Source organism: Amphimedon queenslandica, unplaced genomic scaffold (assembly GCF_000090795.2).
Source record: "Amphimedon queenslandica unplaced genomic scaffold, v1.1 AMPQUscaffold_12951, whole genome shotgun sequence".
NCBI classification, from domain to species: Eukaryota; Metazoa; Porifera; class Demospongiae; order Haplosclerida; family Niphatidae; genus Amphimedon; species Amphimedon queenslandica.
This window is the reverse complement of record NW_003546813.1, coordinates 27,046-42,337: the sequence shown is the minus strand read 5'-3', so window position 1 is coordinate 42,337 and position 15,292 is coordinate 27,046. Positions and strand designations below refer to the sequence as shown.

General features: G+C 35.2%; 2 protein-coding genes and 1 long non-coding RNA gene across 7 annotated transcripts in view; all 3 read right to left on the bottom strand.

The window, feature by feature from the left end:
- The window catches only part of LOC100637729 (kinesin-like protein KIF15), an 8,581-nt gene extending 3,651 nt beyond the window's left edge, over positions 1-4,930 (bottom strand). For all 3 annotated transcript variants that reach the window (XR_002186810.1, XR_002186811.1, XM_020002261.1), the window contains exons 1-23: positions 4,900-4,930; positions 4,668-4,848; positions 4,543-4,619; positions 4,454-4,491; positions 4,294-4,397; positions 3,758-3,854; positions 3,595-3,677; positions 3,445-3,552; positions 3,252-3,359; positions 3,031-3,156; positions 2,855-2,913; positions 2,692-2,755; positions 2,552-2,645; positions 2,418-2,509; positions 2,310-2,372; positions 2,152-2,235; positions 2,016-2,109; positions 1,690-1,904; positions 1,539-1,640; positions 1,160-1,234; positions 763-1,113; positions 516-675; positions 328-446 (exon numbers count right to left, since the gene is read on the bottom strand). Coding sequence is in view for 1 of the 3 variants with exons in the window: in XM_020002261.1 (XP_019857820.1) it covers positions 328-446; positions 516-675; positions 763-1,113; positions 1,160-1,234; positions 1,539-1,640; positions 1,690-1,904; positions 2,016-2,109; positions 2,152-2,235; positions 2,310-2,372; positions 2,418-2,509; positions 2,552-2,645; positions 2,692-2,755; positions 2,855-2,913; positions 3,031-3,156; positions 3,252-3,359; positions 3,445-3,552; positions 3,595-3,677; positions 3,758-3,854; positions 4,294-4,397; positions 4,454-4,491; positions 4,543-4,619; positions 4,668-4,848; positions 4,900-4,907 (2,502 nt within the window). In the remaining 2 variants the exon portion in view is untranslated. The remainder of the gene's footprint in view (positions 1-327; positions 447-515; positions 676-762; positions 1,114-1,159; positions 1,235-1,538; positions 1,641-1,689; positions 1,905-2,015; positions 2,110-2,151; positions 2,236-2,309; positions 2,373-2,417; positions 2,510-2,551; positions 2,646-2,691; positions 2,756-2,854; positions 2,914-3,030; positions 3,157-3,251; positions 3,360-3,444; positions 3,553-3,594; positions 3,678-3,757; positions 3,855-4,293; positions 4,398-4,453; positions 4,492-4,542; positions 4,620-4,667; positions 4,849-4,899) is intronic.
- A 4,875-nt stretch (positions 4,931-9,805) lies between these two features.
- Positions 9,806-15,292, bottom strand: part of LOC100637352 (diacylglycerol O-acyltransferase 1-like) — an 18,122-nt gene continuing 12,635 nt past the window's right edge. Inside the window, exons 1-14 of one of the 2 annotated variants that reach the window (XM_020002262.1) lie at positions 13,103-13,371; positions 12,855-12,942; positions 12,761-12,801; positions 12,584-12,669; positions 12,035-12,087; positions 11,886-11,988; positions 11,656-11,823; positions 11,502-11,605; positions 11,366-11,446; positions 10,904-10,948; positions 10,673-10,851; positions 10,541-10,628; positions 10,058-10,120; positions 9,806-10,010 (exon numbers count right to left, since the gene is read on the bottom strand). In XM_020002262.1, coding sequence (XP_019857821.1) covers positions 9,870-10,010; positions 10,058-10,120; positions 10,541-10,628; positions 10,673-10,851; positions 10,904-10,948; positions 11,366-11,446; positions 11,502-11,605; positions 11,656-11,823; positions 11,886-11,988; positions 12,035-12,087; positions 12,584-12,669; positions 12,761-12,801; positions 12,855-12,942; positions 13,103-13,176 — 1,314 coding nt within the window. In that variant the 5' untranslated portion in view covers positions 13,177-13,371 and the 3' untranslated portion in view covers positions 9,806-9,869. Of the gene's footprint in view, positions 10,011-10,057; positions 10,121-10,540; positions 10,629-10,672; positions 10,852-10,903; positions 10,949-11,365; positions 11,447-11,501; positions 11,606-11,655; positions 11,824-11,885; positions 11,989-12,034; positions 12,088-12,583; positions 12,670-12,760; positions 12,802-12,854; positions 12,943-13,102; positions 13,372-15,292 lie in introns of those variants that run through there. The other variant, XM_020002263.1, reaches the window with a different exon arrangement.
- LOC109586088 (uncharacterized) lies at positions 13,605-14,995 on the bottom strand. Of its 2 annotated transcripts, none has more exons than XR_002186812.1 (4): positions 14,704-14,995; positions 14,633-14,663; positions 14,295-14,584; positions 13,605-14,230 (listed from the first exon to the last, which is right to left on the bottom strand). It is a non-coding gene; the product is annotated as an uncharacterized LOC109586088 (long non-coding RNA). The 2 variants fall into 2 exon arrangements; XR_002186813.1 differs by having other exon boundaries at positions 13,605-14,219.

Here is a 15,292-nt window from a genome sequence, read left to right as displayed (position 1 = left end):
TTATCGCGTAGACATTGAGTTGCCATTGTCACGAGTTGGCAAGTGCTTGGGGCACAAACTCCTGGATACTAGCAGCACTACCTTAGTAGTTCATCTTTCCAGCCTTCTTTCAAGTTCCTTTCTTGTATTGGAAGAGATTGCCAAGTTTTTAAAAGCTAAGGGCCAGATAATGTTGCCACATGGTGGATCACGTGATATGGTAAGTATACTGGAGTATGCGGATTGTGACTTTGAGCAAATACGCCCTCATGCAGTAGTCTTCTATAGGGCCGTTCGATACTCTCTTTATATATTATATACTCTTGGTATTATGTATAATGTATTTACTTTTTCCATTGTTTGTTTATTTTCAGTTTCAATTTTCTCTTTTTCTTTCTTCACTTCAATTAGTTCTTTATCAGCCGAACCAAGACACACCCTCAGATCAACCACCTCCTCACCCAACACTAATGAGTATTAATGAGACCACACCCACCAATAAATATTAATGATGCCACACCCACTAATTAACATACTTGTGTTTCTTGATGTCATTTCTTGTATGTTAGTTTGTAATTCGTTAATTTGTTGTTCCAGTTGTTGGTGTTCTTGTTTATAAAATGACTCCATTTCTGTTAACTTCATACCCAACAACTCGTTATCTGATTTCAATGAAGTGACATTAACCTCACTGGACTACAGGGGGAGGAGTAGGATGTTAATACACATGTAGTACATGTACATACATTAATACAGTACATGTATTAATGTACATGGTCTCACCTCCAGTTTCTTAATTAATTCATTATTGCTAGTTTGTAGTTTCTGTATCGTCTCCAATAGCTCATGAATATCATTACCAGATGACTCCGCCCCTTTCTCCTCCTCTGGCTCTGCCCCTTTCTTGGCTGACTCCACTTCTTCTTGTTCTACAGGCTCCACCCCTTTCCCTAGTCCCGTTCCCTCCTCCTCAATCAGTTCCTCTGCTAGGTTCCTCTTTATTGGCAGTAAAGGTGAGAAGAACTGACGCTTGACTCCGCCCATTGCCACAGCCTTGACCCCACCCACTCCTCTAATTGATACTGGAGTACTAGTGACTGATTTTGATCTTGCTAAGAGGGGTGTGGTCACAGCCTATTAGTGGGTGTGGTTAATAATAATAATTATTATTATTAATTACTTGTATAGTCTTCATTGTAGTGTTGGCCTGTTCCCTTTCGATTGAATGAGACACTTTCAATGAATCAATAGTGCACTATCAATGAATATATTAATAATTAATAAATACATACAATCTTAATGAAGCATCAGAAGTTTAAGAAAAGTGGAGAATTTTCTCCTTTTCATTTTAGGTGAAATTTGACCAAAGGACCCTGCACTATAGTACAGGGTCCTTTAGTCTTATTTGATGCCTTTGGTAGAGCAGCATTTGGACAGCATAATTTGATTCTTATTAGCAAATAAGCAGCAGTACTGGTGATAGGGGGAAAGGAGCACGATGCTAGCCAGTAGTTATTGGTAAGGTCTGTTAGTGTGTTGCTGTATTGTGTGTCTCTCACTTGTAAATCTTTAACTTTCTTATTTGATGTCTTCAATGAAGTTTCAAGTGAAAATATTTTAACTTTGTTCTCTTCTCTTTCCAAATTCAACTGATCCTGAGCCTGTTAATAAGCAGCTAATTAACTAATTGATCAATTAATTAATTGTTACCATGGTAACTTCAGTCTGCAGTTTTTGGCAGCGCTTATGCAACTTCTCGATTTCACAATTGAGTTTACTGGTTTCCATGGCAACAGAAGGCCCAGCCTCTTCTTTGACCCGCCCACTCAACTGCTTCTCCAACTGTCGAGTGTACGTCTTCAACTGAGTTAGCTCCGCCCACAACCCATCACCAACTGATAGGGACTGGAGCCGCTTAACCTCACCTAATGATAAAAATTAATATTGTATAAAACAAATTTTAAGATGAAACTTGTCCTCAATTTTAAGGTCAAAAGTACCAAAAATTTTCACCCATTCGAAGTTAATATTTGTACCTCTTAGTTCAATATTTTCAGCCGCAAATTTAGTGACCATTGGATTGTGATCAATACAGCGATTCAATTCTTTGATTTCTTCTTGTTGTCGTTTCTATGGCAACACTAATCAATTGATGATGTCACTATGACTCACTATGATGTCATCAGTTGTGGGCAGAGTCTTTGACTCTAATTTAGAAATATGAGAATCTCTTAACTTGAGAATCATCTTAATGGACTAAAAATATAATCAAATAAACAAAATCAATAAATAAATATTAAATCACTTTTTCTTGAACCCCGCCCCCTTACCTGTAACGATTTCTCACGTCTTTTATTCAATTCTTGTAACTTGTCAACTTTTTCTAATAAAAACTGTATAGCAATTGAACCACACCCACTAATTAATAATAATAATACCATTTTCTCTTCCTCCAGTCTCTCTTTGTCCCTGATACATGTTAATAACATTTCTTTAGAATTGTCTTGACCACACCCAACAGCCCCACCCACTAATAATCAATTAACTATTAATAATTAATTAATATTGATACCTGCATTCTGATTGGTCGATAGTAATTGTTTCAATTTTTTAATTTCATTTTGTAATTGAGTGACATTACCAGACATATCCTCATTAACAACAACCTAACAATAACAACTTAATTAGTTGATTAATAATAATGATATTAACTTTATTTTTAATCATCTTTGTTCTTCTGGCAAATTGTAAAGTTGACAGCGTCTCACCAAAACACCTACAGAATAAATACACAATATACATTAATGACACTGTACATATTCATACAGTTACAGTAAAGTTACATGTACAGTTACAGTTCCAGTTGTCCCCTTACCTGCTCAGTGGGTGTACATTAGCTATCAGTGTAGTCTTAGCATTACCTCCTAATGAATCCTACAATGTGTATAATAATAGACAATCATTAATAGTTTAATAACACATTAATACATTAATACATGTACATAACATTCATGTTAATACATTCATAATACAAGTACAGTTCCCCCTTACCCTCAGTAGGAAGGTTAGTTTAGAGTCCCTATAGTGAATGTGTCTCTGCTTCCCATTACTGATATCCACCAGTGAGGTTATCACATTACCTAACACTGAGAGGGACTTGTTGATACTACCAGCCTCCTATTAACAATAATAATAATAATAATAATAATAATAATAATAATAATAATAATAATAATAATAATGTAACAATTAATTAATGTATTAATTGTTACTTTTAGTCTTATTCCATCAGTAAGAGTGTCCCTCTGTCTCTCTGATCCTGCCAGATCAATTAAATTCAATTTTGAGCTCCTGATCTTACACACTCCATCATCACCCTCCTATTAATAAACCATAATTGACCACACCCCTAACACCTTTAATGACCCCACCCCCTAACACCTTTAATGACCACGCCCCCTATACTTTCAGTTTAGATTCCACTGATAACATGAAGACTGCATGGCTCCTACTGCTCTCTCTGTTCATTGAAGTACCAGCAACACGTCTGTTAGTATACCCCCTCAGTAATACCTAGGATATCATTAGGATACTATCAGGATACTATTAGGATACCTGGTATGTCTCGGTTGCCGTGGTGACTATTTCTTCAACAATCCCGTCAACATACACACCTCTTTTGATGCTCTCCCTCAAATGTAAACAAACAAACAAACAAACAATTAAGGACAACAAACAACAACTAGCAATTAATAATAATTAATTAATAAAAGGATATGTAGTCCTTGGTTTGATTGGTCCAGTAGATCATAAACCTGTTCATTGTATATTTCAATAAATGAACACTTACACAAGAACTGGGCCATATCACCAAACTAGAGGAGGAGGAGGAGAGAGAGATAATAATTAATTATACCGCATTAGAGTGGCTTTATGTATCAGAAAATGCCATAAAAATTTGGGGCGATTTCTGAGCCATTTTTTGGAAAAAACCATGGGCTACAGCCTTGGGTATTTTTCAAAATTTTGACACTTTCTTAAAATGGCCATAACTTGAAAAATTAAAGTCGGAATCAGCTCAAACTTTCTACACAGCATAAGATAAGGACATCAATATGTATCAGAAAATGTAATAAAAATTTGGGGTCATTTCGGAGCCATTTTTTGGAAAAAAACCATGGGCTATAGCCTTGGGTACTTTTCAGACTTTTGAAGTTTTCTTAAAATGGCTGTAACTTAAAAAATTTAAGTCGTAATAAGCTCAAACTTTCTACACAGCATAAGAAGGTCAGTATGGTATCACATACTCCATACTTTTTGTCTCTCTCTGTTTATTAAACTAAATAAATATTCAAAGCTCCTTGGGATGACTCCTCTGTACTCATGAATGTATCCATCACTACCTTCATCAGAGGGACCTACGAGTAACCATAGCAACGGTAGCCATAGTAACGGTAACTAAGGAGTGGCGTACCTATCATTGTGAACGTCTTCCCTGAACCAGTCTGACCACTAACAATAATAATAATAATTTTAATTAATATTCATTATTATTATTCTTACTATGCAAATATAGTTCCATTGTATCCCTGCATACACCCATCAATGATTGGTCTACCAATTAATGAGAACACGCCCTCCTAATGAATGGATACATGTACATGTACAACCAGTCAGACCGGTTTTACCTGTGTAGTGTTGTGTTCCGCCACATGATCAAAGGTGAATAGTTTAGGGTCTGGTTTAGTGTTGATGGTTATAGTGGTGGGTGTGGTCACACTGATACAGCTGCTAGTGGCTGGTACTGGTTCGGTATCATATGAACTAACAGGACGGACTCTAATGAACACTGTGATACTCTCACCCTCTCTAATAATGGAGGGAGGTAACTGAACAAATATAAGTAATTGCTTGACTTACTTCTCCATTTTGCCGCCAAATTAAAAAATATAATTTTTATGATTATTGATTAATTTAATTATACCAAAAAATAATTAATCCAAAACCACGCCTAGATTTATAATCATTCATTTTTTATCAAACAATCACTATTGGTAATAGTAGTTGTTCTTTTCTGTGTCTATCAATCAATGTCTTCTTTTGATCTTTAAGAGTATCCACCAGGAGAGGAGGAGTAGGATATCCTTTAATCTCAATATATTCAAGTGATGGATGGATGAAGATAGTTTCATATAAATGTTGTACTAGTTCTATCCAGTTAGGTTGAGATGACTCTTTATTAATATCTCTACACCCTATCCTCAGTAGTCTGATGGTTGTATGTGACTGTAACATGTTAGTAACAGCAGGTAGTACCTGTTCATAAAACAATGGTGTCATTATTTGTTTCTTCTCTTCCTCACTACAGTTACTGTATGACTGATCTGGCTGAAACTTCACTTTAAGTTCTGTGAGATTGTTCTTTTGAGAGATGACATTAATAAAAGTTCTTATCTCTTCATTCAGTGGAATGGATACACTCAACTGCTGTAGACTGGTGTTGTGTCTGAGACCAGTTGTTAGGAAGGACAGGAATGAACTGGGAATGTCATCATTAATCTCAAGGTATTTCAGTGTTTGGTTTTGTGTTAGCATGTCTTGTAGACTAGTACCCATACTGCTGGTATATACTATATCTTTCATGTCCACACTCAGAGCTTTAAGTGTAGTATTGGTTTGTAGAATAGTACATAGTTCAATGACAAGGTCTGGTGTCTTTAGTGATAAAAAGAGTGTATGTAGACTAGGATGAGAGGGCAAAAGAAGATTTAATGAATACCGTTTATGTAGAATTAGACAGTATAATCCCTTAATCTGTGGAAGAATAAGTGCCATCTGTTTTCTCTTCTTCCCATATCCTCCTCCTATCTCTAGAGCAGTCAGTGGTGTGTTCACCTCTACTATATTCAGTGATGATGGTAGGAGTTCATCAGGTATGTTCAGTGAAAGAGCTTGTAATGTGTTGTTGTCCTTTAGTAACTGCTCTATCACTCCATCAGGTAGAGGAGGAGGAGGAGCAAAATTTACATGTATTGTTAATGATGTTATTGTTTTATTTCTTGTTACTCCTCTAATGACACTGATAATGGTACTTGTTATTTCATTCTTTACACTATACTCAATCTTTATTTCTTGCAGTGTTGAATTTATTTCTATACATTTCTCAAGTTCAGTGCACTTGTCTGTGTAGTATGTATTGTCAACTGTTGGTATAGTAGTAGGACTGACCATTATTAAGTGCAGTATCTTCAATTGAGGAAGATTGAGGAACTGTAACAATACAAGACAGGGAACAAATTGACCTATGTATCCTATTTCACAGTAGCACTCCTGAATATTGTATAGAAGTGATGGTTGTAATAATTTGTGTATTAATTCATCAGTGGGTTCACTCATACCTACCTCCAGTCTCTTACACTGGGTCTGTAGTGAGTTATTGGTTAGTCCAGCAGTGAAGACTGATAGTTCCTGGTTAGATACAAGGTCCAGGTGCAAGTGATTCCATGTTGTGTTGGAATTGATTATACAATAACTGAGACACAACCAGTCAAACAATGATAATGATACTCTATCTCTATACAGACACAGTGAGTGGTTGTTGATGGATTGTGCTAATACTTGACATAATGTTGTGTTCTGTGATTCATACAGGAGTTGAAGAAGAAGAATCGGAATATTGTCGGAATCATCAGAACTGATATTATCCTTCCAATCCTGTATTCTGATCTCAGGATTCTGATAGAAGTAGGAGAGATGACAAGTCTCAAATCCAGACAATGGTTTCCTCTTACACTGTAAGTCAAGTTGTTGTATATTAAAATACTGTTGATAGCTCTCATGTTCAAGCTGAGTTAGACCTGCCACAAACCTCAGACACATTCGAAAGTGATCATCATCAAAGTGATCCTTAAACACTTCCTCTCTCTTCTTCTCATGCTTAGCTATCCACCATGCAGCTAGAAATTCCTGTATACTCAAGTGAAGGAACTGATACTTCTCCTCATCATATTCTGTGAATCTTGTCATCAATCCAAGATAGTCTTCCTTGACTGCCTCACTCAGTGACTGTAGTTGATGTGAAGAGAATGTCATTGTTGTATTAGCCAGGTTAGTATAAGCTAATTGACACATCTCTTGTAAAGGTTTAGCTAATTGTGATGGTAATGAAGAAAGACTACCCAAAGTATGTGGGTTAATGTCATGTCTTTTAACATGTCTTCTGATAGTTTGTAGGATAAAGTTCTTATAGAGTTGAGTGAGTGTTGTTGGTAAGTGTCCTCCTTCCTTACAATAAACTAAGATGACCATGGAACAGACTAGTGGTACATAACACAATGATTGGACATCATTTCGTACTTTAAGATCATTAATGAGTTTCACTGCTAGTTGTGAGTCCTTACTGCTTTGAGTAGTTGTGAAAGATTTGTAATTTTCATCATCTTCTCTTTTCTTATCAATGAGTTCTTGTGCTAGTTTTGTATCTTTTTGAAGTGCTTGTATAATTACTGTTGATATTTCTCCCTTAGAAAACCCAATGACCTGAACATGTCTACTGAGAGTATCCATTTTCAAAAGTGAAGAAGAGGCATAGCTACGAGAGGTAACAATTACTGAACATTGGTCTAACTTCTCTTTACAAATGATACTAGCAGCTAATGAAGACTGTCTGAGTTGTTCACTTAGTTCATCCTAACCATCAAAGATTATCAATAATCCTTCTCCATCCCTATCCTCAAACCATTCTGGTACATTTTTATATCTTTTAAGTTGACGCACAAACAGGTCAGCTAGTGTAGTAGCTGTAGCTATCTTGCTATTCCTTAAAGGACAGTAAAGTACCAAGTCATACTGTTGGTGTACAAGTGGTCCATTAGACCACATATTTAACAGTTTACGACAGAGTGTGGTTTTTCCAATACCAGGAGGACCATCTATTACTACTCTGAGAGACAGAGAACTATTTGTAGGTTGGAGGACATCTTCAACACTTATCTCTTTGTTTTCAGTTAGTTTAACTGTTTTATCAACTTGTCCTCTTAGCAGATGCCAAGCTGATTCTGCTTGTGTGCTGGAGTCTTGTTTTTCTACTAGTGCTAGTCTTCCAAAGAAATCTTTTCCAATTCTTGGTGGCCAGTCTGTAGCAACAATAGGTTGGTGTTTGTAGTGTTGTCTCATATTGTCAGCATATCCTTGAACATCATCAGGTATTGAACTAATGGATGTGACATTATCAGGTATAGACTGACCTAATGTATTGAGATATAATGACTATATTGATCACTGATAATGTACACACACACACTCACCTAACTGGTGTAATATAGAGGTAGCAATATCTGTTAGTGTACGATGTTGTTGGTTTATTAATACATGACATATATCAATAAGATACTGCTCTGGATTAAGAGAGGATTTCAGCTGTTGCTCAATGACATTCACAAGTTTACTGGATTTCTCATTATTAGTTATTCCTAATACATGCATCTCCTCTTTAGTTTGTTGTGGTATCAGTTCTTTAGCATACAGTGCATCAGTTACATTGTATAGATTCACACTAATAGCATGAACTAATTTATCAGAATGAGTCCTTAATATATCCTTTGGATTACCTGCAGTAGTGTATCAGTTAATGAGTGTTGTATTAAGTGTATGTTTACCTGTTATAGGACCAGGATTGAGTTCAACATCTCCTGATAAGAGGAGGAGGAGAAGTAAAACCAAATAGTAGATCAGGTCAGAGCTACTCCCAATAGTAGCTATAAACAAGACTAATGACTGGAGGCAGTGGATCATAACAGTAACAGTAATTATACCTATTGTAAATACACTGTATGATAATATTATATACTGTTAGTTTGTTTACCAGTTTGAGGAATAAAATTGAGCTTCATATATCTTAATAAAGATAAAAGAAGAGAAACAATAAGAGACAGAGCTGCTGGCAGTTTAGATGTCTTCTCTCCTGATGTAGTACTGCCTGACTTGCTGTCTACTGCAGCTTTGAATGAGTGAGAGTGGCGGCCATTAGCTGGTCTACTGGAGGCAGCTTGACAGTAGTTCCACAGTCCAATACTTGCTCTCCATTGAGAGACATCAATCATCTTGTAATTATTATTATTATTATAAATGACGTTAGAGACCAGTAGTTCCTTTATCCAGTGACTAATGGTAAAGAGTACAATAGAAGTGAGTGTATGTGTACCTGAACTATCATTGAATTATATTCATGGATCATTAACACTATATGCTATGAGTAGTGTCTGTAGTATCAGTACTACATTTAGTAATGTCCTAAGCCCCTAACCCAGGCCATCTCTTCCTGTTCATGTCGTGAGGTACTTGGACTATCAATGAAGCATGTTACATGCAAATTTATTATTATTATTAGTTTGCAGTGCATGAAAGACAGTAAACCCATTGAAATTAAACTATAGTTCATACACCTGGTATCCATGAGAACTAATTTACCTTCAGACTATAGACTAATGATATACAATACAGTGCAGGGAATACTATCAGACAGTCACTGGAGGGCAGTCTCCTTCTACTCCTCTAGCAAGAGAGAGATCACCAACACAGTACAAGGGCTAAAGAGAACAGCACAAACTTGAACTGTAACCACAAGAGGAAACAGTTTGTACAAGAACCACTTCCTGTATAGTCAGGTGCATGTTGCTAAGAAAATAATTACATTTAGAGCTGATTACAGAAAGAGTGGTGAATGATGTGAAGAGTGTTTTAGAGCAGTACAGATGTACTACATGAACCAGTGTATAAAGGATGGGTGTATCAGTGTATGTGTGTGGTATATAGGACCTCATAATAACACTGAATTAATAATAATCAATAATAATACACTCAAGATAATACTAATAATAGAGTAGTTATTATTACAATTTATTGTGAATGAGGTAGTCGTGCATGTACATCATAATAGCCAGAGGTTGTCCCAGTATAATGGACACCCATACCACCACATTACCAGGCTGACCTCTCATCACTTCTAATGACGTTAATAGAGCTAATGGTACCTGAGGGGGAGGGGCATTAGTGGGTGGAGTTAGTAGGTGTGGCTTACTTGAGATAACATAGCAGTGAATGCCCAGGGCCTTAACATACGCAAAGGAATACTAACCAAATACTGAGAGGAAGAGAGAGAGAGGGAGAGGGAAGGAGAGAGAGAGAGAGGGTTTAATGGGTGTATGTATCAAATGATGAATTCTCTCTTAGTCATTTTTCATGACATACCCTACACTATAGTACAGGCTCTTTGGTATAGAAGCACTTAACATAGACTAGTGTGGAATGATCCACTGTACTATAGACTAGTGTGGAATGATCCACTGTACTAGTGCATCACACTATGCTATGAAGCCAGGATTATTATCACAGTAGATAATCATTATACTATAAACACTGGGTATCTCCCTAAACTGATACCATTATACCCATACCATATATGGTAATAGACTAGTAGTTGGAGCAACTTCAAAAATTCATTAAAAATCCAATTTCAATCAGAATCAGTTCAGACTTTCTACCCACCATAAGTACCACTCACTTCATGAAAGAAAGCTGATAATAGGAACACTGCTATCTGAGACATAACCCTGGAATAACCTCTACTGAGCAACGGGTAATACACATGCCTATTAATAACCATTAATAACTATTAATAACTAGCTCCACCCACCTAGCAGCCCAGCGGTGCACTGGTACGTTCCAGTGTCTCCAGAAGGTATCAATACTATCAGCGTTCCACCAGTCCTTGTAGAAGGAGCGATCACCAAACCTCAGTAACTCAGCAAGGACGTTGAGATAGGAATGGAAATAAAAATAGAATAACAATAACCAGAGGAGGTGATTAGGGAGCTATTGGGTGGGAGGGGCTAATAAATATTAATGAGGCAATTAATTAACTAACCGCTAGTAACAGTCCTCTCTGTATCATCATTAATAAATCCATTGACTAGCAATAATAATAAAATAATAAATGAATATTAATTAATGTACAACCATACATGTACAGAGCAAAGCTTTTGAAGCATAAATATTTGCTGATGATTGATTAACTTTCTAATTTTGAGGTATAAACAGTGGAATTCACAAAAGTTTCAACTTCAAACTACTGCATACCATAAAATTTATGTGACAAAAAATTTTTGTGAATTTTGCAATTTTTGTTCTGTCGCAAAAAATAAAATTGCAAAAATTGCTTAATTGCCAAGTGGTTCAGTTTGCAAGCTATTTGCAAAAATTTATTTCACGAAATCTTAGAATTGCAGGATTTGAAAAAATTTCATGGTATACAGTAAATAGCATTATTATTATTATTATTATTATTATCATCATTATTATTATTATTATTATTATTATTATTAATTACCTGAAGTGGTTCCAGTGATCCCATTACAGTAGGTACTAGCCACTGCTGTGACAATGCTAATAATATATTAACTAGAAATATCTAATAATAATTAATAGAAATAAAGTAATTATTAATAATGATATATTAAACGTACTGATTCAAGTGTTCTTCTTAATAAAAATATTTTCCTAATTTTTGGTGTTCGAGGATAGTTCAACTCATAACACAATGTAGGAGCAGCAATGAAATAACAAAAATCTAAATAATAATAATAATAATTAATAATAATAACAATGAAAGGGGCTTACCCTTAACAGTGATATTATCAGGATATTGAACTAATGGTTTGTCGTGGTTATTATTAGTGGGTGTGGCTACTCCACCTTGACCACACCTACACCATGAATTGACTTGAATATATGACATCATCTTCATCCAAACAATTGAATAATTGAACATAACAATAAAACCAGCAGCTGTAGAACAACAACAACAACAACAACAACAATAATAATAATAATAATAATAATTAACGTACCTGGTCCTAGTTTGAACCAGAAGACCACACCCACTGGTAGTGCCAGTAGCATTATCATGTTGCTGGCATGTAATATCAATAGGAGACGCTCCTTTAATAATCCCTATTAATTAATAATTAATTAATTAATAATAGGCTCCACCCATTACCTTTGAAGCAGCTTTCTCAAGGAGAAACGTCAATAATGGAAAGACAGAAAATACTAAAAATAAAATAAATAAATAATAAATTGATAATTAAAATAACAGGAATATTATCACAATTTAGCACATTCACTGTATAACAATAGAAATATGCAACAACAATTACTGACAGACACTCTACACTGTAACACTGTACACTGTAACACTATACACTGTACCACTATACACTATTACACTATACACTGTACACTGTTACACTGCTATACACTGTACATGAACATGAACAGCAACAGGTGTCTGAGTCTATGACTACCAGTAGTAGTAAGTCTACTGGTAGTGACCATACATGTAACAATTATTGATAACTACCAGACAAAACAAGTGACAATAAATGATGATAAGAATATTCAATAGAACACACTGCAATGACAGCTTTATAATACACTGTACTATACACTATAATACACTGCAGTATAATACAATGCATTATACAGGTATATACACTATACAGTACATTATATTATTGATAGGTTATCATTGATTGTTGTTACTCACAGCAGAGTATTGATAGTATTGCTGGTAGTGTCCCCATCTGTAGACTAATGGTCACCCACTGAGCTGGATTAATTAATAAACCATATCTATAATAATAATAATAATAATAATAATAATAATAAATAAATAATAATAATAATAATAAATAAAATATTATTATAATACTTCATTACTTACTTGTTAAAGTTGCGTAGTATGTTATGAAAGTTTGATAGTAACTAAAAGGAGGAGCCATTATTAATTAATTATAATTAAATATTGTGTCACTCACTAGACATATTATACAGTTGTTGAGTAAGCCCCTGTAATTAACAAACCCACTGCCTGTGGAAAAAAGACTCTCCCTAACTTTATGAATCCTAAAAAAAGAAATAATTCATAAATACTCATCATCATTTATAAAAAATAAGCTCCTAAAGTAGAGTCACCAAATGCTACTGCTGTCAATAATGTTACAACAACTAACAATCACAATCAACAGTACTAGTGACTATTATTGTACAGTTTATAGTATCTCACGGTCTGTCAAATATCAGTATCTGCTCATTGGTAGGGACTGGCTCTCTCTCCTCAGTTCCTGTCCTTCTCTTCATAACACCACCAGCCCAACAGTACCAGTACCACTAACAGCAGTATCACCAGCAGTAAGTATAGAACAACCAGTATACCAGTAGTAGGTACAGTACCTGTGGACACAAACAAGAGGATCTGTCCCAAGGTCTTTCTCTTTCAGCTTCCGCCCACGTGAGGCCACAATGCAGTAGGTAGGTGTGGCTATAATCTATTGTGAGGGCGTGGTCATCTTTATATTAATTAGGGCATAGATATTAGAGTTAAAAGGAAATGGAAAATGTTAAAAGGAAAATGTTAAAAGAGTTAAAAGGAAAATGTTTCCTTTTAACTCTAATATCTATGATTAGGGGTGGGGTTATGTACAAGGACACACCTACTTATTAATAATTTTATTAGTTTTTAATTTTTAATTTTTTATTATTAAAAAATATTATTAAACCATTGGCTCATTTTATCACTATTCATCCCATTACATGTAATAACGGAGAACATGCAATCAATCCTTACCAGGGTCCAGTCCAGAACAGTCAGACCTACTAGAGGGGGGGGGGGTGGAGGGAGAGAGCAGAATATGTGGATTATATTGTACATGCATAAAATACATTATAAACATGCGTAATTATACATTATTAACTCTCACTCTACCTCACACTCAACCAACTTTAAACTTGATTCCTGTAGAAATAAAAAAAAGAGAAAAATGTTTAAACAATAGAACAAGTAAAGATCAATGGGACAGTGCTTTATTACATGTAATGGGATGAATAGTGATAAAATGAGCCGTTTATTATTAGCACTGTAATCAAGGTTATTAATAACATGCAATAGATACATTGTTACCATACACTGAAGACTGGGACTGAATTGATGCTGAAGAAGACTGCATGCTGGCTTGAGTCTGTGTAGCAATCTTAAGGAAAGGGAAATAGAATACATGTTACAGATAAGGATGTACATGTACATGATAGTGTGTGGATATCATTAACCAATAGAGAATCATACACTTGATGAGTTGCAGTAGGATTCAAAGAAACTGCTGCAGTGTTAATATCCTGATAATATCCTGATAATATCCTGAAAAAAACAAGAGAACATGTGCGTACATGTAGAAAATTTAAAATGCATAGCTTGACTGTACCATACACTTGATGTATTGTAGGTAGTTCCGTCTTTAGAATACTGATGATATCCTAAAAATAAACAAGAATGCATGTTTCAATTTTCCATTTATTACCAAAACAACATTAATAAAACTTAATTCAGTGTCTTCATCACCTGTAAAATAAATAATAATATAATCATATACTGGACAATACTTAAAATATCCTGAATGGATCAAGTATATGAATATAACCTGTAAAATAGATAATAACAACACATATTTACTGTACAATAGATGGGACTTGAAATAATATACTGAGTAATATCCTAAAAATATACAAGAGTACACTAGAATGCATACATATGTACACGTACATGTATAAAGATTAGGGCAGGACTTTATTACCTACAAACATAGAGTATACATAATAATAATACACACGTACCAATAATGAATGAATGGATCATTGAAATACTGACTGGTTGTCCTACATAAAACAATAGAGCCAGTATAATATGATATAATACACACACTATCATACAACTTGAAATATCCTGGGTTAGTCTTCAATAGCTTCAGTTCTGATGTGCCTATAATGAGAACAAGAATAGAGGAATCACTTACCAGACTGAGGCTTTAGGAGTAATCATAATGGGAGGAGTGGGGTATGGTGGAGGAGTGGTGATAAAATGGCGGATACTAAAAACGAAGAGGTTAGATCAGTAGATATTTACCAATGGTGGATGTTGGTAAGAGAGGGAGGGGAGGGATAAAGAGAGAGAGAATCTTCTACCAATTCATCTTCTTCAGTTCTTCTCTTCTCCTTTTGAAAAAGGCGGGAACAACACGTGCTTCTTGATAGCACGCGCAGAATATCACGTGATCATCATTCCTAGAGTTTCAGTTTACGGAAAAGTACAATAGTATACAAAATTCACGTGGAAGATTATGAAGCCACGTGCAATCACGTGGCCATGGTTATGTAGGTGTGGTGAATAGGTGGTGCTTCATAGAAGGTGTGGCTTGGCTCTTGC